Source organism: Choristoneura fumiferana, chromosome 9 (genome assembly GCF_025370935.1).
Source record: "Choristoneura fumiferana chromosome 9, NRCan_CFum_1, whole genome shotgun sequence".
NCBI classification, from domain to species: domain Eukaryota; kingdom Metazoa; phylum Arthropoda; class Insecta; order Lepidoptera; family Tortricidae; genus Choristoneura; species Choristoneura fumiferana.
In genome coordinates, this window is record NC_133480.1 from 9621440 (window position 1) to 9647938 (window position 26499).

The following is a 26499-nucleotide window of genomic DNA, read 5'->3' on the forward strand; positions in this document are numbered from 1 at the left end:
GAATTTGATGCTCTAGCGCGTTTGTCGCTTTCCAAATAGATCTCTTGGCACTGTATAATTCTGTGTCGAGTTGACAATAAATGTATTGTATTGTAAATCTCATTACTTTACATAAAAACACATGAAAATAACAGATCTCAAGATAATAATCCAATCCAGGATAATGTATTCATTTTGGTCCTAGAACTGTCGCTACTACTAACTAGAGGTAAGTCGCTAGGCCATTTTAGTTGTCAACATTTTTTTGGGTCGCTAATAATTAAGCAATAGTTGTCATTTTTAGCGACAAAGTTGCTAAATTGGCAACACCGAGTCACAGCCACAGATAAAAAAACAATGCAACGATTTAAAAAAATAACTGTCACGAAGAGATGTGCTCAATTTTTCTAAAAACCGGTATAACCAAACCAGCCCTTTAGTGATGTACGCTTCAGATTTCTACTGGTGATCAGTTTGTCTATGCTTCATTTTATTATGGCAACTTTATTAGAAGTTGATTCTAGTGATTTGTGGGTAGAGGGCGCTATTAATTTTATTTCAGAAAGTTGAAGTTGAGTTGAACGGGAAAGTTGTAAATAATTTTCATAAAATATCGACGAAGCGCCTGTTAATCAAGCGTAAGATAAATAAAAGGTGACTCAATGATTACGAAGTGAATCCAGAAAGTAATGGAAAACCATAAACGGAGTGCCATATGAAACAAAAAACTATCATTGCGCACGATACCCCAACGCCATTTTGAGGCGAAATTTTCTAAGTAAGTGCCAAGTATTTCGCAATAATACCGAAATTCACCCTCTCCGGGAGGGTGCAACTGATAATTGTCGATAATAGTGAATGTGAAAGGCGTCCACGGGGGCGTAAGTTTGTGATCAAGTGCAGTGACGGGTGACGGAGGTCGGAAATCGGTGGATGCGCCGAGGTGGGTTGCGGCGCCGTTCTTAAGGTTCACATAATTAAATTACGGGTGTTTCGTCGTTAGCATATGCGAGTGCGGGATCGTGTGTGGGCGCCGGCGTGGAGCGAAGCGGCAAATGTTTTTGTTGCGGGCGGGGTTCTTAGTGTAGGGAATCGGCGTGGCTGGCTGCTGTTATCGCTGGCGTTTCCTACTGTTGCAGATAGCGGCAGCGCGGAGGATGGCCCGGGGCGGCGGGAGCTCTCTCATTAACTGACGGAAGCCGCCGGCTCTCAGCTGGCGCGTGCAGTATGTTTTTCTTTCTCTTATTATGCCATCCATACCACACTATACATATCTAATTGTTCAATATAACATCTTTTCTTACATTGCATTCTTATTAGCACCTTGCAATGTCAAACTGGTACAAACAATTATGCTATTATCTTTTGAAAATATTCCCCAAAGGAAACATTTAACTTGGTTTTTTGACATAAGTACCCATATAAAATTAAAACAAAACTTATAACAAACATCAACATAATTTACATCCTAATGTTAAACTGAGGAATAAAATATTCAGATGACAAAGAGGAAAAAAATACTTAAAATATGCTATTAGTGTTACCTTGCAGAGATTAAAAGTGACCACAGTCTAATCCTATTTCCTCCAAATCACATAACAATTTCATCATGTTCAAATTGTATTGAACCTAAAACATAATCCCTATGATTTGTAGGCAAACAATACATTGAAGATGGAATTAAATGTATAATGGCATGATCATCAGTGATCAAAGGCTAATGATCAATTAATAGATAAAAATTGTCATTCAAGGTCAGTCAATGGTGTGTAATTAATTATAGAGCAGTTGTATGCTTTTGTTTGTATCATATTAAAAGAAATTATTCTTGTTAGTAGTAAACAAAATTTAGTAAAATTTGGTGCTAGAAAAAGTTGAGTGTTGAGAAAGATAAAAAGTATCCTATTCCAGGTGCAAATGATATATGCCTGCTACACAAAATTAAAACAGACATGGTGTTTTCTATATTAATGTAATGAAGATAGATAAGTTTTTTGAAAACTAAAATAATTCTTATCCAGAGCTATATTTGGCCACTCACTCAATTCCGCGTCCAGGTCATCTGGCCACAGTTATAGGCTAAATATAATAATATAATAATAATAAAAATAATTCTTAAAAATTCTTTCACCAAATGACAGCTCCCTACTTATCCCTAGTTTTATAGGATGCTTCTTATCTTGCTAAATAAGCTCATGCAGGATGCAGACTAGTTGTCGGCAACAGCTTGCTTTTATTAATAATGAAGCCAGTTTGATAGATGATAATGGGCATTTCTCCACTAATTGGAAAATCGTTTTCCTTGGCTTTTTTTTTGGAAAAATATGTTGAGCAAAATCAAAAAAAAAAAATGTTTCTGTGTTTAAAAACAATCATATTGTTAAACTTGTTTAATATTACACCAAAAATCAAACTATCTATTTAATTACAACTTTTCAAACACCCCAAAAAACAGTTTTGATATGTCTTCAACCTAGAATTTCATAAGTATCAGATAATAGTAGCCATGTGTTACATAGCTAGATTTCTCTATTGAACTTGAAAAGATGAATGGGTCTTTCTCTTAAAAGCTGTGCCCCTAACTTTTTTCTGGGATTTTGAAATTTTTATGTTATATCTACTCAGAATCATGAGTAGGTACTATTGATTTTAATAGGTGAAAAAAAATGTCCCAAAATTTTGTATTCCATTCCCTTTCCCATACTCTTTATGAGAGTAACAGAACTGAAGTACAAAAAATATATGCAAATTTTAGGACACTTTTTTTCACCTATTAAAATCAGTACTTGTGATTCTCTGAGTAACATAAAAATTTCAAAATCCCAGAAAAAAGTTAGGGGTACAACTTTTAAGAGAAAGGCCCGATTACACCATTGATGATAATAAAGTAGTAAATAATATGCATGTCATTTTATTAACATTTTAATTGAACATTGTTCCAAGAGTACAAATACAGTACCCTGTTGCCTGATTATGATTAAAATAAAAATAATTGATAAGATTGACATTTGTGTATACATTTATATAGGTCTACAAAACACTGTAGTTATAGTGAAAAACCATTTTTACTGTTCAATTCATCATAATTAGTGGAGAAATACCCTAATACATCTTTTAATTATAATTTCTAAGCACATAAAAAATAACAGATAGATTTAGAAAAAAAATAATTAAATAACAGATTTAATGTCCAGAATAAATTTATTTGTAAACAGTCCATCATCATATTATATTTCATTCAATTAGAGCAAGCTAAGTGCTAAAAATGATGTGGACACAACACTTTTTTAAATTGACTGTTTCAACCAATAAGGATAAGGATACTCTGAAGTTTACAAAAATCCTTTAAAACTAGCAGCTGAACAATTACTCAACAATAAATTTTATTAAAAGGATAATTATACACATTAAAAAATGCATGACATTATTATTGGATTCAATATTGTTACTGCTGTCTCAGCAAGTCGTAACTTACTAAAAACAAACCAATAAATATTAAATAATTTATTATATTAGATAGCAATACATGTCAACTTACAAAATTAAAATTAAATAAACTAAATGAAATTAATTAATAAAATAACCAATAAATTATATGGTGAACTGGTAAAAGTCAGCAAAATGTGTGTTACTATTTATATCCAATTAGATTTTACACAACATACAGTATTTCAATATTTTGTATTTTAGAAGTATTTTGGACAACTGCAGTTTGAATTTAATTACTTCATCTCCTCTATGTTTTGTACAAAAAATGGCAACCACATGATAGGTACCTCCTACTTTCTTCAATGAGAAGTTAATGACTAGTTTTTAGGGTTCCGTAGTCAACTAGGAACCCTTATAGTTTCGCCATGTCTATCCGTCTTGTCTGTCTGTTTGACATGAATATACATATCAGTCACGCCGACAAAGTGGTACGATAAAAAAAAAGTAAAAAAAAAAATTGTAGTGGGGTGATCTTTTTTTTCTCGTCTAACCCTATATTGTGGGGTATCATTGGATAGGTCTTTTAAAACCATTGGGGGGTTGCTAAAGACCTATATAACCTAAACTTGGAAGATTCAGTACACAATACGAAATCCTAGGAAAACATTATTTGATTTTTTCGTAATTGCTACGGAACCCTATTCAGGACGTGTACGACACGCTCTTGGCCGGTTTTTTTTATTATAAAACTATTTAAGTAGCAGTAGAATTTTTTCAATCTTGCTACTAATAATTATATTTCTTTGTAATTAAAACTATTACTACTCAAAGTTGGTATTGAACGTGAAATATTCAGTTGTTACTTTAAAAGTATAGTGTATAGCCACATAGTTTTGTGTTTTCCAAAAAGCTAAGTCACATTTAACATAGATACAGATGGGGAATGAGCTAGACAACGCCACCACAAAGCAAAATGGAACATACTGTGCAGGTAAAATAGAAAGACATTTAGTTCATCAAAAATTATTAAATTTAAAATGCAGAATAATCATGTCATCAATGTATCTCCACAGTCTACATTACTTCAAATTGGGTCATTAGATGTTTATTTTCAATAGAAAGTGGTGTGATCTTGTCATTTTATCCTTGTTGTTGTTTCTCCTGGTGGTAATTATCATTACTCATTATTTAGTAAAAATTAATGTTTTTTTTTTAACAATCTTAATTAACAATATCAGGTACCTAATGTTTTATTGTAGTATATATTTAATTTACAGTATTGTTGGACTTTTATATTCAGAGAGCTGGTACATTTTATAGAAGGTGTACAAACTACTTTGCTCATGTAATTTTTGTGGTACAGTCGCCATCAGATATTTCGGAGCGTCCAAGGTGATCAAAAATATTGAAACATGAACTATAATACCTTAATAATAGAGTGTATGTGCTGATATTATTGACCACCTTGGTTGCTCCGAAATATCTGATGGTGACTGTACAGGGGCTTGGTTTGCAGGCTTTACCTATTTCTGGATCTACTTGGGTAGGGTTTAAGATTTTGATAATTAAAAATAATTCGAAGACACGACTCCAGTAAAAAAACGCTTTATTTTAGACCTGAAAAACAGATTGATTTTCGATTAACTGCAAAATTAGATTTTTCTTGCTTTATAACAAATAAATAGTTAGTTGATTGAGTGTGCGAACAAGTGACCATCATAAGTTGCTATTTCCATTCAAACTCTATAGGAGAATTGTGTTTTGACAGCTCATAAAAAGTATGTCAATTGATTGGTGTCAACATCTCTACTAGACTACTAAATATTATGGCTTGTTCATTATTCACTCTAATATAAAGGCGTTAAAAATTTAACTTGCTTGAATATTCCATGCTAAAAAAAACATTGTATATTTTTAAATATTTAAAGATTGGTTAAGGTTCACTTCTCATCAGCTAGCTCTGGGTTTTGGTGTTTAGATATCATAAAGTAGTTACTGTTTAATATTTTGTACTGCCTCAAATACCTTCTAAAAAAAGTAAACCTTCCCTAAACCTACCTACCTAAACCTTCTAAAGTAACTTTATTAGTTTTATGTTATTAATAGTAAGTAGTTATATATATTTGTAAATTAAGTATATACTTTAAATATATAAGGTGCTTGCTACTCTATCGTATTGGGTAACTGTAATGATAGATGTAATGTTACTTATTAGAAATAAATAAATAAATAATTAAAATGTCTACCAGCTCTCCAACTATTATAACACACTGTCACCGCATCAACTCTCAGATTATTAAATCAGCCCCCTATCCTACCAAAGTTACAAGTGCTGCAATTCATATAAATATTATAATTATTGCGGAAGTAACTCTATCGGCACCTCTTTGCGTTTTCTTATAAAGGACCTCATACTATAATATTTAAAAAACTAAAACAAAGACAAGACTAAAAAAAAGTAAACAAAGACAAGCATGGGTCCTTGCTTTTGTTTATTTGTTTTAGTTTAGTTTTTGGTCCTTAATGCGACTTAACCTGCAAAAAAAAACCTTTTTACACTTAAACTGCCGAACCTATTAGATGAAATTTGGTATGGAAATAATTTGAGAAAGGTTTTTCAAAGGAAAATGAACATAATACTTTTTACCCTACTGCCCGAAGGAGGGTTATGTTTTTTATCATGAGGATATTTTAAAATCACAGTCTCACCTTAAACTAACATGCCCTGGTTTTGTAAATTTAACTATTGTATATAACTAATATAACATTATTTCAGATTAAGATGCCACGTCCTGGCAGCCTCAAGGATCCAGACATTGCCGAGCTTTTCAGCAGACATGATCCCGAGAAGATCTTTGAAGATCTCCGAGAGATTGGCCATGGGTCTTTTGGAGCAGTGTATTATGCTCGCTGTAATCTCACCAAAGAGATTGTTGCCATCAAGAAGATGTCCTATTTGGGGAAACAGAGTGAAGAAAAATGGCAGGACATCTTGAAAGAAATAAAGTTAGTAGTCTTTAATTTTATTTTTAATAATCTAATCTTGCTTTTAGCTGAACTAAAGGCACAATTATTTGAATTAAAACTACCATGAGACTGAAAATGTTGGATTGGTTCGAAACATTTGGTCATACCTTGACTGTTACTATAATATGTAAGAGACCTGTCTATTTTGATAACTAAACAAGAACTACATTGTTATGGTCAACCACCACATAACAGTAGTATTTTAGTGAGTGAGTTGTAATTTAAATTTTTAATTAAAATGTCCCAAGTGTGCCAGTTAGTATGAATATACTAAGCAAGTAAAATTAAATGTACCTGTAGCATTTATTTTGCACATTTATTTATTTACTAATGGTACAATTTAAATAAAAACTATCCTAAAAATAACTACATAAATGAAAAAAATATATACACATTTACTATTTATTTACTTATTTTCCTGTAAGTATTTTCAAACACTGAATGTTTTCCTTTAATTACAAATATTAGGTAACAAAAGGCCTTTTATTGTATTTTAATATTTACACAGGTTTTTAAAACAATTGGAGCATCCCAACACCATAGAATACAAGGGATGCTACAAAAGAGAACACACAGCATGGCTCGTCATGGAGTACTGCGTCGGTTCTGCCTCTGATATTATTGAAGTAAGTATGCAAAACAAAACATGGCAATTCCTTTCACACTAAATAATCCCACACATACACTCATTCATAGATAACACCCAAATATTACTGCGAAATATTCATTTCGTTAAACTTTTTTCGATATGACTCATTCATGAACTCCTCACAATTTTGCTGAATGCATCCATTCATAAGTCATACTATGACAGATGTTTTAGGTGATACACAATTTTATATCCTAAAACGATGACATCACTGTGATGTTTGATTTCCGAGAATGTTACTAAATAGTGGACCTGTTGCGGTATCAAGAAGTGCTTAGTGCTTGCATAGAATTTCTTATCAGTCGAATTGAAGCGCACGATATGTCTTATCGATTATCGAATTGTTGCGTATTTTTCTGATAGTTCTGTAGGATGTTGGGTAGGTTGTATGTATATACGAGCGATAATTTTAGTATTCATTGTTAAATTAAAGCTTCCACAGAGATCCAATAATGTAGGGAAAAACTGTGCCTAGATTGTTTTTATTGTCCTAGCCAGTAAAATAATTGGGATGTCCCAATTTTTGACAACATATAATAAATCGAAAACCATTTGGAGAAATAGGCTTTGTGAAGCGTTTTCAGAAATCAGATTCCAAAAATGTGATAAACTGAATTAAATAAACAAAATTTAAGTAATGACCCTCATTTGACCCCTGCGGTTTCTCGTCACAAATGCTGTTATAAAGCAGGTCTACACTCTTAAGCAAATTGACAGTTTGAAATGTTGCTGTCCTGCTTATTATAGCAAATAGTTACAAAGATAAAACTTTAATCACATGATGCGCACCCGGCTTTAAACAGTTGTCATTTATCGTAAAGTCCGAAATGTATACGACTATTTCCAATGTATTTTTACAAATTAAATTATTAAATTACTATGTTACAAGTAAATACAAAAGAATTTAAATATCAGATTTAAATAAAAATTTCTATTTACTATCACACCATTAAACAAATATAGGAATAATCGAAGCTAAAAGAAGAGAAATAAATAAAACTATTTGTCATGGTTCATTTAGGACCCTAAGCCGTGCTTGAATTATTGTCAAATTGTAATGCCACAGATTAAGTTATGTACGACCTGAATTTTTCTAGGAAATGGAACGTGGCTGTCTCACTGTGACGTCATCCAGCGTATTTCGTAAAAAAAAAATATTCCTATTCTTTCCAAAAATAAAATAAAATCTATCTACAGGTTATTTTTTTTGGTGCATCCCAATTAGAAATGGCCCATCTATACCTTGACAAGTTTGGACGTGACATTCGGTAGAACCCTGCCGCAGGGAGCCTCTCCTGGCCTTATCATGTTTTTTTTTTTTTTTTTTTCAAGTTATAGTTGCCGACTGCCATGATTTGTAGTGTGCGACGATTTCGACTATTCGTCATGGTTGTGAAAACTAGTCAGTATTATAAATAAAGATTGTTTTATTTTAATATTTATAAATGGCGTGCTGAATAAAATATTCATCAATGTTGACAATTGTTTATGGATTTGTCGTTCTGAACTTCACTTGAGGCAGGCTTCACACAAAACCTATTCAACAGAAATCAAATGAAAAGTATTTAGAGATATATTAAATAATATTTTTCCATCGTATTTCGTCGGATATCGGAAGCCGTGGTAGCCTAGTGGTTTGACCTATCGCCTCTCAAGCAGAGGGTCGTGGGTTCGAACCCCGGTTCGCACGTCTGAGTTTTTCAAAATTCATGTGCGGAATTACACTTGAAATTTACCACGAGCTTTGCGGTAAAGGAAAACATCGTGAGGAAACCTGCACAAGCCTGCGAAGCGATTCAATGGTGCGTGCGAAGTTCCCAATCCGCACTGGGCCCGCGTGGGAACTATGGCCCAAGCCCTCTTGTTCTGAGAGGAGGCCTGTGCCCAGCAGTGGGACGTATATAGGCCGGGATGATTTTGTCGGATATGTCCGGATTTATCTTGCTTTCTTAATTAGCTCCAGTAAACTTCAGTAGGCCAGCTGAGAACGCAAGATAAACACGAACTTTTCCGACAAAATACGATTGCGAAACATTATTCTCTAAACCTTGTATTTACCAGAATACAGTACAGAAAGCCCTGCATGCAGGCGTGCAAATATTTTATTGAGAGGCGATTGTTTTAAGAAATATACAAATCACCTATGTCAATTACAAAATAAAGATACATTAAAAAATAGAGCAACATCAACCAGACATAGGCTATGAACTAAGTCTCGTTTATCTTTATCACACGCTTTTTACTCCCAAGGTTCACAAACGCCCTCTACGCGAAGAGGAAATCGCGGCCATCTGCGAAGGCGTCGTAAGCGGTTTATCATACCTGCACAGCCTGGGTAGAATCCATCGTGACATTAAAGCTGGTAACATCTTGCTTACCGAAAATGGCACTGTTAAACTCGCTGACTTTGGCAGTGCCAGCATCAAATGCCCAGCCAACAGCTTCGTCGGGACTCCGTATTGGATGGCGCCGGAGGTCATATTAGCTATGGATGAAGGACAATATGATGGAAAGGTGAGTTATATTTTTATGCAAATAAAAAAATATTTCTACATTTTTTTACTAGTTGTTGATCTTACACTTGGATTATTCGCGGTACCACAAAACACAGATAGTTCAGAAGTCAATCTCCTGTATGTACTTCAATTTTCATACCTATGCTCGACGGCCGCTCTAAGGTTGGTGAAAAAACTATCGTAGTAGTGGCACTCGTATATAGTTGTTTGATTTATTGTTAAAAATGAAACGGGAAGAAAGGAAATATAAATTAATAACTAAAATAGTTTTATTTTAATGTCATTGTTATATTATATTATTATAAATTTGTCACAGAAAATATCTTGCGACGATTTCGTTATTGGTGAAATTCACGATTATTTAATTTAAACAACCGTCCACTGAACGGTATAATAACTTTTTTTTTGTTGCTCTATTATTGCACAAAAGTTCACAGACGCGTGTCTCAAGCGGATGGCACTCGCGCTCGCACTGGTCCCAACCGGTCCGAGATATCGTGTCCGTGAGCAGTCTCTATGTGTGCGTTGCTCGAGCGAACTTGTATGGAGATTGATTTCTGAACTATCTGTGTTTTGTGGCGGTACTTCCTTTGACTGTTTCTTCGAAGGAACTTTTGCGTTTTTTTGGCACTAGTTCCTTCACAAGAGATGAAGGGGAGACCTACGTTTATTTTTTCGCCTTTGTTCCTTTCGCTGTAGCACCTTCAGTTCTTGCAAAAAGGGCGAAAAAGTAAACGCAGTTCTTCCTTTATCTGTTCGAAGGAACAGCCAAAAAAACTACCGCAAATAATCCATACACTTTGCCAACGTTAGACACGATTTGTTGTAATGTAACATACAGTCAAGTGTAAAAATATAAAATTATTCAAAGTTTCAAAAATAAGTACCACAGACTTTTGAGTGGTTCGAATAGATACTTATTTTTCCACTGGACTGTACATAGCTACGAGTTACAATTTTCAGTCAATAAATAGCTTCTTCCAATTCTTCCTTGTTAGGTTAGGTTAGGTTAGGTTAAAACATGGGTCTCATCATGTTATTTAACCACATGCTTGTTTCAGGTTGACGTCTGGTCACTGGGAATTACGTGTATCGAGTTAGCGGAGCGCAAGCCGCCCTATTTTAACATGAATGCCATGTCCGCTCTTTACCACATCGCCCAAAATGATTCTCCTACATTACAAGTAAGTAATGTCAGCATTCTACTTCTTGTTTAGATGGAATAAAAATAATAATTGTAGAAGAACTCTTATATTCTTTTTCACCCACTCAACATAGTTTGTCGAGAACAATTTTAGAAAGGCATAAAGTTGTTGCTAACATTGTGGAGGGACAAGAATTTTTGATACGCAAAAGACAACAAACGCAGTAATCTAGTCACTATGTTCCAAGCATTCAAACATACTTAACCATTTGCAGACCAGAGGCCGTATTGTCTAACGCGCTGAGTTTTGCGATCGCATTCACCATCTCTTTCTACTTCTACCTTCGTCTTATACCGCTTGACGTGAAAAACGATTGTGATTTGATTACGAGTGTGTTAGACAATTAAGTCCTCTGGAGTCTTACATGTAAATATAATAAATGTAAGCTAGCACTTAAAAAAGCACTATCTATCACACACAGCTGTTACTTATATTATTATAGGCGCCTGAGTGGTCCGACACGTTTCGTTACTTTGTCGAAGCGTGTCTGCAGAAGAACCCACAGGATCGGCCTTCATCCATGAAGCTTAAGTCACACGCGCATATCACGCGGTTGCGCTCGCCGAACGCTTTAGTCGACCTCATACAGCGGACCAAGGCGGCTGTGAGAGACCTCGACAATCTGAACTATAGGAAGATGAAGAAGATACTGATGGTAGATGCTGACAACGAGAGTGCTATAGGTGAGTAGAGGCTGCCGTCTTTTGTATCATTTGTGACCATTGAATTTAATTTTAGATTTTCTATTGATCGGAGCTCATGCTCAATTTGCGGGACGGAGAGGAGACGTGCAGCTGCAGCATCGACCAATCACCCGAGATCTGAATTTTTGGCACGAAACGCAAGACTATTAAGAACAACTACTTAAATTTTTATTTTATCAATGGCGAGTAAACTATCAACATCGATAAAATTAGCAGGAAATTAGCTACCGTGTTTGTTTAACCGCAAAAATTCCGATCTCTATTATTCACACTAAAATTTTGTTGCTTTGTTCATCCTATTTTTAGAGTCAAAAAGAGTAGGATATTAGTTTATTTTCTGTTATTCATTTTTTTATTTATTTATTAGCACCTTGAACAACAATTACACTTTTTTTATATGCTTACATGTACAATCTAACACTAAAGTGTCTCATCAGTTACAGAAGGACTCCGCATGCACTATTTTCATACAGTTGATAACAACAAGGTTTGCTATTCGTTATTCAGCTATAATTAAAAGTTTGACAGGAGATAAACCCAGTTAAATTTGGACAAACCGAAAATACCAATGTTATCGATCGATTTTTTTATGACAAAAATAACTTTTACTAAACAGAAATGACGTATTTAACCTGAGGGCACCACTGTATTTGATTTAAATATAAACTGACACAACGTTGCGTTGATTCCACACTAAGAAGTATATTAATCCTTAGGCGACAGCGAGGAGACAGCCGAGGAGCGGTCCGGCGGCGACAGTTCTAAGTCTAATTCGGCAACGTCGGAGCACAGCGCGGCCGGCGCCTCCAGCCAGTCCTCGTCATCGGGCAGTCTGCGGCGAAGGCCGCGGCCTGTGAGTAGAACACCATTTAGTTTACAGTACCGTAACTAGGACAGTACTAACGGTACCCAGGTAGAAATGACTTGACTGGACTGCATCAAGTTTTGGGTTTGTAATGCGCAGACATAGAAGCTCGCACCGGGTGCATGAAATGTACTGCTACTTAGTTTTTAAGATGCCATATGTATCCTTCCCTTTAATTTTGGTGTTGTACTCTTCAGAGTGTTTGCTTCTAATTCGCTCTTAATAAACTTCAGAAAACTCTCATTAGTATAAATAAAATCCAGATACGGGTAAAATTGTATATGAAAAATAATGTCTTCAGCAGGACTCTAACTGCACACTTGAAGCAAAACAAGCCAACGAAGATTCTCGAACCAATTCAGCCACAGATGCCTATTTTGGAGTGGATGAAATTATAAACTTCAATTCAGTGGTAAATTTATTGACGCGTCAACAATTCTTGTTTCTGTCCTATAAAATACGATTTTTACGATGCTGTTATTTCTTTCAACTTGAACACGGCCACTAGCCGCAATGAATGATACCACTTGCAAACATAACTTGTTAATTATTCAACAATTAATGAACAATTGACAGGTTAGGCTTGTTGTCTGAACTAACAGTTTTACGTATAAAATTTTTGTTTTGCGCAAAGGGTGGCGTTGCTGTTTGTATTCTTGCTATGAAGGTACTTAGTTTTGCGCACTGAACGTCTTTGTTACCTTTGACCGTCGTAGTCCCTGTCTCAGTCTTTGTCTAGTTATTAGTTTAGGTCTGAAATTTGTTGACGGCCAGCGCACGTCAAGTCAATAGGCGATCAACATGTATGATCTCTGCGCGCCGTACGTTTACTGGCTCTCTGTGTATGTTTGATATTCATCTTACCTTTGTCAACGTCAGGTCTAGCTAAACTGTTAAGATAGTTGTCAGTGAAAATCACTTTTATGCACAAACAGGATATATTCTTCGTTGACGTTAAAAATGTTAAGGATACAATTTTATTTGTTGCAGCAAATCAACGCGAACCACCACAACCCACAGCAGCCATACCAGCATCTCAATCACCAGCACTCTTCTCATTCTACGAGGTATGTTGAGACATGCATTCATTATAATCATAACTTGGTGACCCACTGTCTTTCTAAGCTAATTTTATTCTGCTACTATATTTTAAATAGTATAATGTAAAGTAGTTGGTCATCAACATTTCATATTGCTTGTAGATATCATACTGTGCACTTTTTCTTGTGTCACTTCTATCTCAGTGTTGCATGCTTCATGTTACATGCACTATTTAGTTTTACTTGTAGTAAATAAAAACTTTAAATAGGTAAATAAGCTTAGATTACTACTTTAAAATAAAAATAACTTAGATATGTTAAATAAAACTTGTGTATGAAATCGTAGGCGCTTGTTTCACCACCCCACCCGCTTCATTCACCACGGCGCACGCCCCGCACTAGAGCGCAAACTTACCTTTCAGAGTTCGCAAGCGCTGGTTTTACTCATGTTGCTGTTTCCTACGCAGAGAGAGCGAGAGCCCTCTGCCGGCCACCAACGACGACTACGTAAACAGGGACGCGATGAGAGAGTTCGCTAATCGCGACTCACTCTGTGACGACTATTCGGATGACTACGCGAATAGGGAGGCTATCCGCGAGGCGCAGAGGGAGCGCGAGAGGGAGCGCGAGCGGCAGGGCGAGTATAGGGAGTACGTGAACGCACCTTCCACGTGGTCGTCGCAGCAGGAAAGCGGTGACGACAATCGCAACACGCAACGTCGGCAACCTAACAGAGGTGTGTGTTATTCTCTCACTCTAACAATAACAGCGTATATATATGACGTCAGAATGACAAGAGCAGCTGTCGGCATCGTTACGAGCACCAACAAAGAGCTTCTAACATAGATGAATACCGTTTTCGTCCGATCCCTAATCGTTAAATATAATGGGTGTATGTTTAATGTGAAACAATGCTATCAAAAAGCAAAATCCACTTGGTGTTGTGCTCTTTTTATTTGCACATTTTATGTGTTTTCCGAATTCAACTGCCATTCTCAAATTTCGCAATACTAGCAATCAACTCATTCAATGCGCATTAAAAATAAGCACATGTGTTGTGTGTGTTTTTATATTCGTATCACCCTAAGTGATTGATCATGATCAGTGCACCCAAATTACTGCACTCTTACTGGACATGGCTGAATATGACACAGATCAAAAGCCCTAGACAGACAAGATATGCGAACAAATTTAAGCCGCTAATACTGCATAAAAATGGGATTAAATACCGCTAATGCTTTTAGGCATCTTTCTTGTCTGCGGGAGGGTTTCTATTAATGAATCATACTTGTTAGTGTTTTGGCTTACGGTCACACAACGAGTCATGTTATGATTAGTGCTATGCTCTGGGTTTCTTTGCGCGATAGAATCCGTAATACGGAAATTTGCCGATAAAAATATCCTAAGTTGGTTGAATTAGCAACGGACACACCATATCGCTCGAAAAATAGATAATTGTTAAGTGAGAAAGGTTTAGGTTATGAAGCGGAAGATGCGGCGTTGGCAGGCTTCCCACTGGAGACCGACGACATCGTGAGAGTTGCAGGCAACTTGTGAATTCAGATGGGAAATTGACCTTGTGGCGTTCTAAAGCCCAGTTTAGACCTGCAAGAAAAATAATGCAAGTTGCATTAGCTTGTGGCACTCGATGGACACTACGAACAAGTTCGCTTTCGGGATTTTCCTTGCAAGTCTAAACTAGGCTTAAGGCCCTTGTTCGACAGTGGACGTTTCCCGGCTGATGATTATGTTTTGTTTATGTTATGATACATTGTGTGGTGTTCCAGTGAGCAACAACGTGTCGGTAGCGCTGTCGCTGGTGTCTGAGCATGGTGCTAACAACTTCGCCACGATACGCACCACCAGTATCGTTACTAAACAGCAAAAGGAACATAATCAGGTAAAACGTTTTAAAAAAGTTTTTATGTCAATAAATGTTGTGAGTGAGTTTGGGTGTTTTGTCAAACGGATATCAAGACAAACATATCTTCTGGGAGAAGCACATTTTGGGAAACACTTATATCGGGAAACGGACAAAATGGTCCGAAAGGCACTCGTCAAGTGTGGCACAAGGATTAGAGTGAGAGTGTTATAGTACATTATTGCAGAGGCCGGGAAAAAGCAATTCGAGGATGAGTCGTGGACGGAGTAACGGACGAAGCGTATCTGAGTCAAGACGCTCAGAGCGGCTGGGAAGTGCCTTTAATTTTTTATTTGTGGCAGTCTATAAGGAAGAATTTCGCGTACTATGTTTGCGACAGTTAGCCGGACGTTTCCGAGCATATTGGGGAAAAAACATTAATAAGATTGTAATTTTCCGCAGGAGATGCACGAGCAAATGTCTGGCTATAAACGTATGCGGCGTGAGCACCAAGCCGCGCTTCAGAAGCTGGAGGAGCGCTGCAAAGCTGACGTGGACGCGCACAAGGCGCAGCTCGACCGCGAATACGACGCGCTTCTTCAGCAACTGTCACGAGACTTGGAGCGGCTGCAGGTGAGTTACTGTAGTCGGCCCAGCCGGCCAACCGCGGCATGCAATCCAGCCATAACCTTCCGATTACTGGTCCTATTAACTGGTCCAAACTGCCTCGACACTAAAGACAACATCTTTTTTTAATAAACAGGATAGCACAAGAGACCTTAACATTTGACACCTCATGTGCCAGTATTTTCTCCGGCTGTTTACTGCCCTTGCAGAAACAACAGTTTACCCCTGGTTGTCTGCTGAACGTTTACTCCCTAGGTATCTCATAAAAACAAAATAACAAAAATCTCTCCAAACTCCGTTTATGAAACTAGATGCACGGTCCAGAGAAATCAGTGCATCTTTCAAGCTCAAAACTAACTTACGAGGCGAATTATTCAGTCAGGCCATAACTATTGTAACAAGGTATAAAATGACAGTTTTACTCATTGATTAATTTGTTTTGTTTCCCAGACGAAGCACGCTCAAGAACTAGAGCGCAAGACAAAGCAGAACGCGGCGGCGGAGAAGAAACTTATGAAGGACATCTCGACGCGGCAGGAGGCTGACCGGAAGGCGTTCGAGGCGCAGCGCAAGCGAGAGTACAAGGCTAACAAGGAGCGCTGGAAAAAGGAACTCAGCATGGATGATGCCACGCCTAAGCGGCAGCGTGATGCCACGCTACAGTAAGTAACTTTTTCTGTGGATCTTTCAGGTTATGGCCATGTTGCAGTAAAAATAACCTTTTTTCGGTCGCAAAGCGGTTGCTAGAAATTATATATGTTTTGGATTAAATACGAAGACAATGGTTTTCCTTTCGAACAAAATTATGTATAATTAAAATTAAAGTCACATATCAAAAATATATTATAAAATAAAGCTTTCAAAACTAAAATATTTCAAAAAATTGTGCAATCTTAGCTCTTATGTTACACATAAAACATACCTTGCCCGTTTCTCCCGCAGCCATTGGCACTCGTCAGTGTTTTAATCTAATCACATTGCTGCTTTACTTATTTGAACTCATCATCAAGTGAAAGATGCTTACTGCTGGACATAGATTTCTCCCCAAAGAATACCACAGTAACCGGTCCTGCGCCGCTCGCATCCTTACCAGGTCATCAATCTTTTGGAGGGCTTACCCGCGCTGCGTTTTCCAGTACGTGGTTGCCACTCAAGAACTTATTAGCCCCAACGGCCATCAGTTCTTTGGCCATTCTAATTTTTCTGTGCACTAGTCTAATTACTGTGTCGTTTTTAGGGTTCCGGAGCCAAAATGGCAAAAACTGAACCCTTAAGGTGGGTCCACACGGCACAGACTTTAGTCTGCGCAGCGTGTCTGTATAGATTTAAGTCGGTGCAAATGGGACGTGTGGACGTGAAGTCTCAAGTCTGTAACGACATCTGTGCATTTTTGTATCTGGCTGGTTTAAAAGAACAACTAACATGTCTGTATCGTGTGGACAATGTGAGTCGCACATACTTTTGTCCGTGCAACAGTGCGCAGCGCAAGTCTGCACCGTCTGGACCCAGCTTTATAGTTTCGCTATGTCTGTCTGTCTGTCCGTCCGCGGCTTTGCTCAGGGACTATCAATGCTAGAAAGCTGTAATTTTGCACGGATATATATGTAAATTATGCCGAAAAAATGGTACAATAAAAAAAAAATTTAGGGTATAGATCCATAGACGTGAAGTGGGGGTGATTTTTTTTTTCTCATCCAACCATCCAACAATATAGTGTGAGTATTGTTGGATAGGTATTTTAAAACCATTATGGGTTTGCTAAGATGATTTTTCGACTCAATTGATTTTTTTGCGAAATATTCAACTTTACAGTGCAAATTTTATTAAAATCGAGCATCGTCGTATACCTAAATTTGGAGGATTCCGTATAAAATACGAAATCCTTAGAAAAATATTCCTTAATTTTTTCTTAATGGCTATTAAAGCGTAAACCCTATTTTGGGCGTGTCCGTCAAGCTCTTGGCCGGTTTTTTGCTGCACACGCTAATTAGACTTAAGTGCATAGATGAATTAAAATGGCTGCGATACTTTTTCCAGATCTGTGGACTTAGCCACTTTTGTAAGAATATGAGTGAAATGGTGATTAGACGGGTGCACAGGTGACTGAGAATAGTCCTCTTCGAGCAAAGTGCCCGCCCATTGTTATTTATTTGATCGAGTGTTCAACTGAGTACATAATAATATGTTATTGCAGGTCGCAAAAGGACAACTTGAAGCAGGCGGAGGCGGCGGAGGAGGCGCGGCTGGTGCGGTCGCAGCGCGAGTACCTCGAGCTGGAGCTGCGCCGGTTCAAGCGCCGCCGTATGCTCGCCGCACACCATAAAGAGCAGGAGTTGCTGCGAGAGGTAACTACACTAAGGCTACGTGCGCACCGTCTCTTTCTCAAGTGATACTTTGAAGAGAGACGGCACGTTAAAACCGCGCGGCTAAGCGCATAGTGCGTACTTAGCCTAAAACCTTATTTAAACCAGTGTTTCTCAATATATGGTCCGCGGACCCTGGGGGTTGTGATCTTGTCCCAGTAGTCTACAGACAAAACCAAAATTATAAAGTTAAAATTATAAAATATGATTACTGGAAGCTACGAACAAATGATAAGTCAGGAATTGTAACTGCTTTATAAAAATGGAAAGTGTGTCCTGCACTAACGTGCGCATGCGCGGCATTTCATTTTGACATTTATTCTGCAAGTTTAGTGAGCTCACGTCAAATTTTCGCATTTTTGATTGTGAACAGCTCTAAATTATCATGCCAACGAGTGTTTTGAAGTGGTGCATGAACAATGCAAAATTAAAATGTCCAGGGATCACTTTCCACTAGTAAGTAGTCGTAAAATTAGATTTATATTCCAAAATGTTCAAATACATTGTCAGTTGCAGATGGACAGTATTATGCAAAATCAAGTGGTATATGGCTCACATAACGTAAATGACAGTTTCCTCACCCCTTTTCATACTTTCTTCTTTCCTGTATCGCCCAAACAATAAGTACAAACAGTCTTTACATTTTTCACGATTTTTATTGTGAATAATATAAGATACAATAGTTTAATGTCAACTTCTCATCACCTTTCACGAAAGATTGCTTTTTCCGATGCAGAGACGTTCATTATTCAAGTCCTGGTGTATGGTTAGCATTAAAAATAGCTACACAAAATGTAAGTTACATGAGTGTACAATAATAATGGTTCGGTACCCGTCAAATCGCTCTGTTAAATAAAATACATGGGCAACTTTTTTAACCGACCGTTGGTGTATGTACTTTGACGTAAGGTACAGAATGGTCAGGTAATAATATAAGCAACAACAAACCCGACGTCTAAATAATTGCAAATTGTTTGTATTTAATTTGTCCAGGAGCTGAACAAACGACAACAGCAGTTGGATCAAGCACACGCCATGCTGCTTCGCCATCACGAGAAAACGCAAGAGTTGGAATATCGACAGCAAAAAGGAGTGCATGCGTTAAGGTAAATCTCATTCTTAAAACATGACAGATTGACCTATTTAGTATTTGCTAACTATTTAATGATTGTGTTTTTCACCGTCTAGATAGCATGCCTCGCGCCGCGCATTTTAGTTTAGTTAGACTGCTTCATGTAATAAAGACTAAAAAAATATCATCAACCGAAGGAGTTTTACAGGCACGTTTTTGTAAAGGGCTTCTAAGAAACATCTATTTAGATCTGCACTAAACTTTTAACCTTACGTTTTGGCTCCCCAATACTGCTAAAAACTGTCATTACGTATTCTATTTACCTTATACTGTTTATTGTTATCATGTCATCTGGCTCCTTCAGATCTTGAGCTTAATTATGCCCATTACCATGATCTAGATTTATTAGTTAGGAGGTACTTCACCGTCGATATAGGGAGGTGCATTTATAGGTTTCATTCTGTATCTTAGTCTAGTTCTATTTAATTATTTTTACGCCAGGGGGGTGCTAGCGCACCCCCTTGCACGCCAATGGAGGTTGGTGACAAGTGTGGTTTGTCCAGGGAGGAACAGCTGAGCAACCAGCACGCGACGGAGCTGGCCAACCAGCGCGAGTACATGGCGCGCGCCGAGCACGAGCTGCGCAAGAAACACGCGCTGCAGCTCAAACAGCAGCCGAAGAGCCTCAAGGTATAACTCAAGATGTAATTTTGGGGAATTCCTATGGGAATTTAGTAATATCCCGTAATATGCATGAGCAGAATATTCTATCTCCGACATTCCGGTATACATATGTAGTTAAGGAATTTCCCAGATTCGCTACACAAACGTTTAAAAAGTAATGACCAGGGGTCGGACAAAAAGTGCTCATGACGTCAAACCACTTATAGGATGATTTCAAATGGTATTTTTGATTTTCATAAACAATTATCCCTTGTCATTTATCAACCTCTTTATTAAACGATATGAAATTTATTTTATTCACTGAATTCCATTGATTTATTTACGATTATTTTGTTACTTCATTAATGTTACTTTGTTACTACATGTCACACGGAATTTTAAATAAAAACATCATCTTGTGTGCAAGATTACGTAATTTTTACGTCATCCGCACTTTTTGTCCGACCCCTGGTAATGACTCACTGCGACTTACTTACACTTAACTTGATAAATAAGAAACTGTTTTTTTTTATTATCAGCAAAAGGAAATGCAAATCCGCAAACAATTTCGCGAGACGTGCAAAATCCAAACTCGCCAATACAAGGCTCTCAAGGCGCAGATTCTACAGATGACCGCTAAGGTAAAAAATATGATGGTAATTGATATTGAATTTCTAATCGCGGCAGTAAGGAATTGAAGTACTTTAAGAAACTAAAAACATGCATGTTGAATTGTTGTCTTAGAGTTGCAGTGCCTGCCTTACTGCTCCCTCATCAGACCTCGGAAACCATTCTTGGTCAAAGTACACGCTTAGACTGTTTTAACAAGCCCAAACACGGCTAGATTACGTTGTTCTATCTAAGAATTCCAGTGTATAGCTTCTGGCTCCATCACCAGATCACATTGATGGTACCATATTGTTATAATATTGTCATCAGAACTGCGCATATAAATTACCAAGTTTGGTGTCAATACCATATAAGAAGTGGGTGAAAATCAAGTTCAAAGATTCCATCACATACAGATACATGAATACGCACGTTAAAAGTATGTTTGGAGATTAGACTGGCGAAGAGGGAGTTAGTACAAGTTTTTATTTGTACATTTTCCAGGAGCAGCAGAAAGAGGTGATAAAGTCGCTAAAGGACGAAAAGAGACGCAAACTGGTGCTGCTCGGCGAGCAGTACGACCAGAGTATCAGCGAGATGCTGCAAAAGCAGACCGTGCGGCTCGATGAGAGCCAGATGGTAAACTCAGTACTTCTAACTAGCTACTATGTATTCGATACATCTAAGTAGATTCTAGGTGGCAGTCATCATCGGTATATGGTAGCTAACTCCCTTTCCACAAGAATAACCACAAGATACAAAGCACGTGGCTTAACGCAGCTTATTTGCTGCGGCCTCGCAGCGTAATCGTTGCGCGCTCGCGACGAAAGCTTTGCGGGCTCGCTTCGTTTTCAACTCTCCCACAAATTGCCGGTGTGATAAGACTCTTAGGGCCGTATCAGTATCAGCTTATCACACTTGCGAGTTACGAGCGTGTTTTCTAGATACATAGTCGCGGTGAACTCGTTACGTGAACGCGCCTTCATAAAAAATACGCTCGCTAGTCGCAAGTGTGATAAGACTCTTAGTCCCAAATATCAGATATTTCTAAACGAGTTTGTTCAATATCTTCAGATGGAGTGTCAGCAACTGAAGATGCAATTGGAGCACGAGTTGGACATGCTGACGGCGTACCAGAGCAAAAGCAAGATGCAGGCCGAGGCGCAGCGCAACCGCGAGCGGCGCGAGCTCGAGGAGCGCGTGGCTGTGCGCCGCGCCCTGCTCGAACAGAAGGTACCAAATATAACAATAACACTTATTGATGCAGTCAATTAATTCACATTTTATGGATACATTCAAACGATCTAACACAACTTACTGCGACAGCTTATAGACCCGGAGATGGTGACACAAAATATTAGATCATTTGTACCAGTATGGTCTAATTACGGAATGATAAAAAAGAAAATGATGGTCCTAGCGCTGGTACCGGCGGCCCAATCGCGTGGGCGTTAATCGAACATGTCGGATAAATAACGAAAATCGAACGATTTGTTCCACAAAAATGCTTGTATTTTCCAATAGTCGATAAAAAAAGATGTAGGCGGTAGCGTAATGCCATACTTCTCCGGTGTGACTTACAGCCCGCCATACCGACGCAAATACGTTAATAAAAAAACAATTCAACCATTTGTTCCAGGCTAATTTTAGCACAGCTAATCATCGTCGAGTAGCCATTCACGAAATACACCATGCCATACTTTTATGGCGGTTCCAAATGGCCGCCATACCGCCACGCGGTACAACTGTAGATATATCAATATTTCCCAAAAAAAATACCGAAAAATAAAATGTGAAAATAAATTCAATTTCACTTATACCACAAAGCATGAAAATAAACTTTAGAGCAATTACACAAAGGGGTTACAACTTGATATATATCAATGTGCACGATTTTTTTGCCGAAATGCTGCTAGTTGTATCACTTTTCACAAAATTATCTATTAACCTAAAAGTACGTGAGATAGACCCAAAAATTCGTTATTTTTTTCTGATTATTTCTAAATAAAAACACACAAAAGGTTACAAGTCGAGTTACATCACTGATCACAGGAGGCACAGACTTGATTTCAATATTTATTTTTCTTTTGAAAAATCTTCATCAAAATCTGACGTTATTTCTTGATTGAAATACCTATGTGTATAATCTGTAGTAGCATAGACTAGCGTAGAGATGGTGGAAAATTTGACATTTTAAAAATCGATTAATGCGCGGATGAATAAGCGATTTTTATTTACTTTCCTTAAAATTAAAAAACAGTTACTGCTTTTATGATCTATTCAATTCATAAATTAATCGATTTACTGAACAGATTATTTATTTTGCAATAGGTTCTAGGTTTTCACATCATTGAATGTCTTTGGTTGGATAAATGGCGTCTTTGTTTACACTTTTGATAAATTGGATCGAAATACAATATAGTACTGTTATTGCAGATGGAGTGCGAGTGCGCGCAGTTCGTGGCGGAGCGCGCGGAGCGCACGCGCATGCTGCACGAGCGGCACGAGCGCGAGCTCGACCACTTCGACAACGAGTCCGCGCGCCTCGGCTTCAGGTTGGTACCATTGTTGCTTGCACAGGCGGTGCCTGGATACTTCGGAACTAGCCTTTACCTGCGGCGCCGCTCGCCGCTTAACTATTAGATCTGGCATTTTAATTGAAATTCCGGAATTACACAAAAAAAAAAAAACATTTTTTTGTTGACATGATCATTAATGACGATTTTAATGAACAAATTTGATTTGCCCACCACAGTACACCCAAAAAATGTATGGTTATGTTATGGTACATAGTAATAATGAAGCTGACGTGTTCTCTGCAAACAGCGCAATGGCGATCGCGGAGGGCAGCCGGGATGGCTTCGGCGAGGAGGAGCAGTCGCTGTCGGGGTCGATGCTGTCGCTCGCGCACAGCAACTCATCCGCGTCGTTCCCCGCCGGCTCGCTCTAACACGCACTGCATACAACCATGCTTTTGCCAGAAGCAAGTAATTTTTCTTGTTGCCATTCTTCACACTCCTTTGCCAAATACCCTGTGTCCGGCGTCAACACAGGCTTATTTATTAGCAGATTCCTTTTAGGCAGTAACATAGTGCTGTCCAGCCTTAGCTAAATTAAATGTAGAGTCCTAGCGATGGCCTATTGTGTATACGTTATCGGATGGTCAGTTACGCTTTTGGCAAGGGCGTAATGAATTCGTGTCCCCGTTTTGATTACTGAGACTGTTCGGCCCTCCCCCGGAAAGAGTTTATCGTAGCGATAATTATAAATATAAAAAAGGCAATTCCAAATTGTTACGCTGTTATTTGGCAACATCGATTGACTACCTTGTTTGTGATTATGATGTTTTTTGTTATGTCTTCCAATTATAAATGTGCTGCAGTATTCGCGTAGTCAGTGTCGGTGGTTTGGGAGGGCATTTCCTATTCTACTTTATTAAGTTTATGCACTCCATAATTAAATAATTATCTCTTAATAATTGCGACAACGCGGTTCAGGTTTTATAGAAAATCCGTATTCTATTTTAAAATTAGTTTATAGCGAATGTAATGTTACAGAATAATAATTTAAAGCTAGTTCCGATACAGCGATATCTGTTTGTGTTTACCTCGCGCCCGACCCGCGTTGTCGCGCAACTAGCAAGGCATATTTGTATGGTGATGAAGTGAATCGCGAATCTGTACCGACAGTGTGTTATTTAATACTTGCAGTCGTGTGAGTATGAAATGCTTTTATATTAGACATTTTACGCAATAGGGCTCGGGTCCGTTGGTCTCGCCGAGGGCACGCGCCGTGCCGCTTCTTTTCATTTGATAAATGTAAATCGTTGGTCGATATTGACCACATTGAAACGCACGCACCTCGTCAGATGATTCAGATTATTGAAACTATTTCATAAAAAAAACATTTGAAAAAAATAAGATATTTAAATAAAAAATAAACGATCTCTTAGTCGTAAGAATACTTTTTTCTTATTTCGATCGCTAGGATATTATTAGACCGTCCATCTACAAAAAGCAATATTTTAACATGCGCTAGATCAACGGAGCCCGGCCTAGTAGAGGGCATGATTAAACTAAACACTTAGTACTCCTGATCTATTTGTATAATATCTAGTTTACTAAGTTTCTATAGTGGTTTAGGTAATTTTTAATTCTTGTCACTCGTTCGAGTACACCAAGATTTAAATATTGAAAAGTACCATGAACACGTCAAATGATATTTTAAGGTAAACTTTGTAGTTGAGAAGTATTGATTCAAAGTGTACGCTTGAGAGTTGGACGGAGAGGCATTATTAGAGGAATGTAGTCTGCTCACGCTAACCCGAGCCCGCCGCCCGCCGCGACACGACAAACATTAGATAGTCAAAATTATAATATTCATATCATTAGTTTTTACTTTAGGATCAATTTTTGCGTGTAATTTATTGTAAGTTTAATTGTTTAACATTGAACTGATATGCTTTCGCCTGAGTTAAAGATTGATCTGTAGGGGACTTTGCGACGATGCCACGCGCGTCCAGCTCTTTATTAGATTTTAATTGTTCAAGGCTTTATTAAAACGTTACAAAACGCAGGTGCTCAGCAAAGAATAGCGTAACCGACTGCCAATTGAGTTTGTAAATATAATCAAATATTTATACGACGTTTGTATTTAGCAAGCACACATTGCCTTATACCGTAGTGGCGCAGGGCTCGGAGTTTTGTATATAAAGAACAATAATATATGTGTAACTATTATACATAGTTTGTTACTTTTTTAAGGTGCGAGTGCGGTATTGTGTACATTCGAGATGCGATATAGAGCGGCCTCGCGCGGCTCGGCTACGTGCTGTTTCTTTATTTAGTGTCCTAATAACTATTGCATTGTCAACTAAGCTTACCAGTCATGTATGTATAGACGATTGCATATAATTAATTTAACGCCGATTTAGTCATAAATATCCAAATTTAGTTATGATATTTTAAATGTAACACTTGTTTTATTATTTTCTTCCTAAATGACATTGCTTGTAAGCATCACACGGTGTGACCGCACTGTATTATTTGTCTGTTGACGATTCATTAGGCGTTGCAACTCACGACACCAAGTGAAATAGATAAAACTAAGCAAAAAAATAAGCATTGTTTATAATAAATGTCACTGAACAATGCCATGAACTTGTGGATCGAGTTATATTTGATATGGCGTTGGGTGTACCTTTTGGCGACCTGAAACGAGTCTCCACGCCTCCCCTCCTGAACTGACCAAGCAAATGACAATAATTTCTAGACACAACCTTACTCGACTCGTCATCCTGAATCTGTATATAAAATAAGGCCGAAGTGCAAATTGGAGAAGGACTAGTTATCGAAACATGAATTTAGTTAGAATCTTTACAGGAAGTAGAAACTCATCAAAATTCATAGCAAATTAAATATGAATCCAGCTCTTCTTAAAGTTCAAGGTAAGATAGCGGTGTCTGGTCCTTGGACGCCGTCTTAGCGCGGCTAGAGTAGTCCTAGACATTCTGGAACCGAAGCACTACGGAATTGAATTGTAAGCTGTAACTTTGCTTCCGCGCAGTAGACCATGCGACGTTAGGCACGTGCGTAGTTGGCTCGCTGTGATAGTCCTCAGCCGAGTGCCATGCAGTGATAGGAGGTTTAATTGTCTATATTGACAAGATACAATGTTATTATTATTTATTTATTTACATGACAAATCTGAATCGCAACAGTGACTGCATAGGCAGAAGGTGTGAGTCTAGTGCGTAGGCGCCTATTTCCAGTTCAAACCTCCCACCACTTAGAAGTTCTCAAATTAGACATTATCAGCTTATCACCATTCAACCCTCACGACTTTCGACAAATTACTAATTGTATTACGATTATAGAAGTACCAAACTTGT

The 26499-nt window shown here is 37.8% G+C and overlaps 1 protein-coding gene across 6 annotated transcripts; it reads left to right on the forward strand.

Annotated features, from left to right (window-relative positions):
* Positions 1–508: 508 nt before the first annotated feature.
* Tao (Serine/threonine-protein kinase Tao) lies at positions 509–25582 on the forward strand. 6 transcript variants are annotated; one of them, XM_074092228.1, is made up of 23 exons: positions 509–757; positions 1119–1204; positions 4339–4399; positions 6185–6414; positions 6944–7061; positions 9335–9598; positions 10662–10784; positions 11248–11488; positions 12226–12362; positions 12676–12786; positions 13365–13441; positions 13837–14150; positions 15202–15314; positions 15738–15908; positions 16353–16564; positions 18097–18247; positions 19259–19371; positions 19901–20027; positions 20540–20641; positions 21114–21248; positions 21684–21842; positions 23046–23164; positions 23436–25582. In XM_074092228.1, the coding sequence occupies exons 3-23, from the start codon at positions 4382–4384 to the stop codon at positions 23557–23559; spliced, it is 3159 nt and encodes a 1052-aa protein (XP_073948329.1). In that variant the 5' UTR covers positions 509–757; positions 1119–1204; positions 4339–4381; the 3' UTR covers positions 23560–25582. The 6 variants fall into 6 exon arrangements, with proteins under 6 accessions (XP_073948329.1, XP_073948332.1, XP_073948333.1 ...); XM_074092231.1 differs by having other exon boundaries at positions 13882–14150; XM_074092229.1 differs by lacking the exon at positions 509–757 and adding an exon at positions 764–922.
* Positions 25583–26499: the final 917 nt, after the last annotated feature.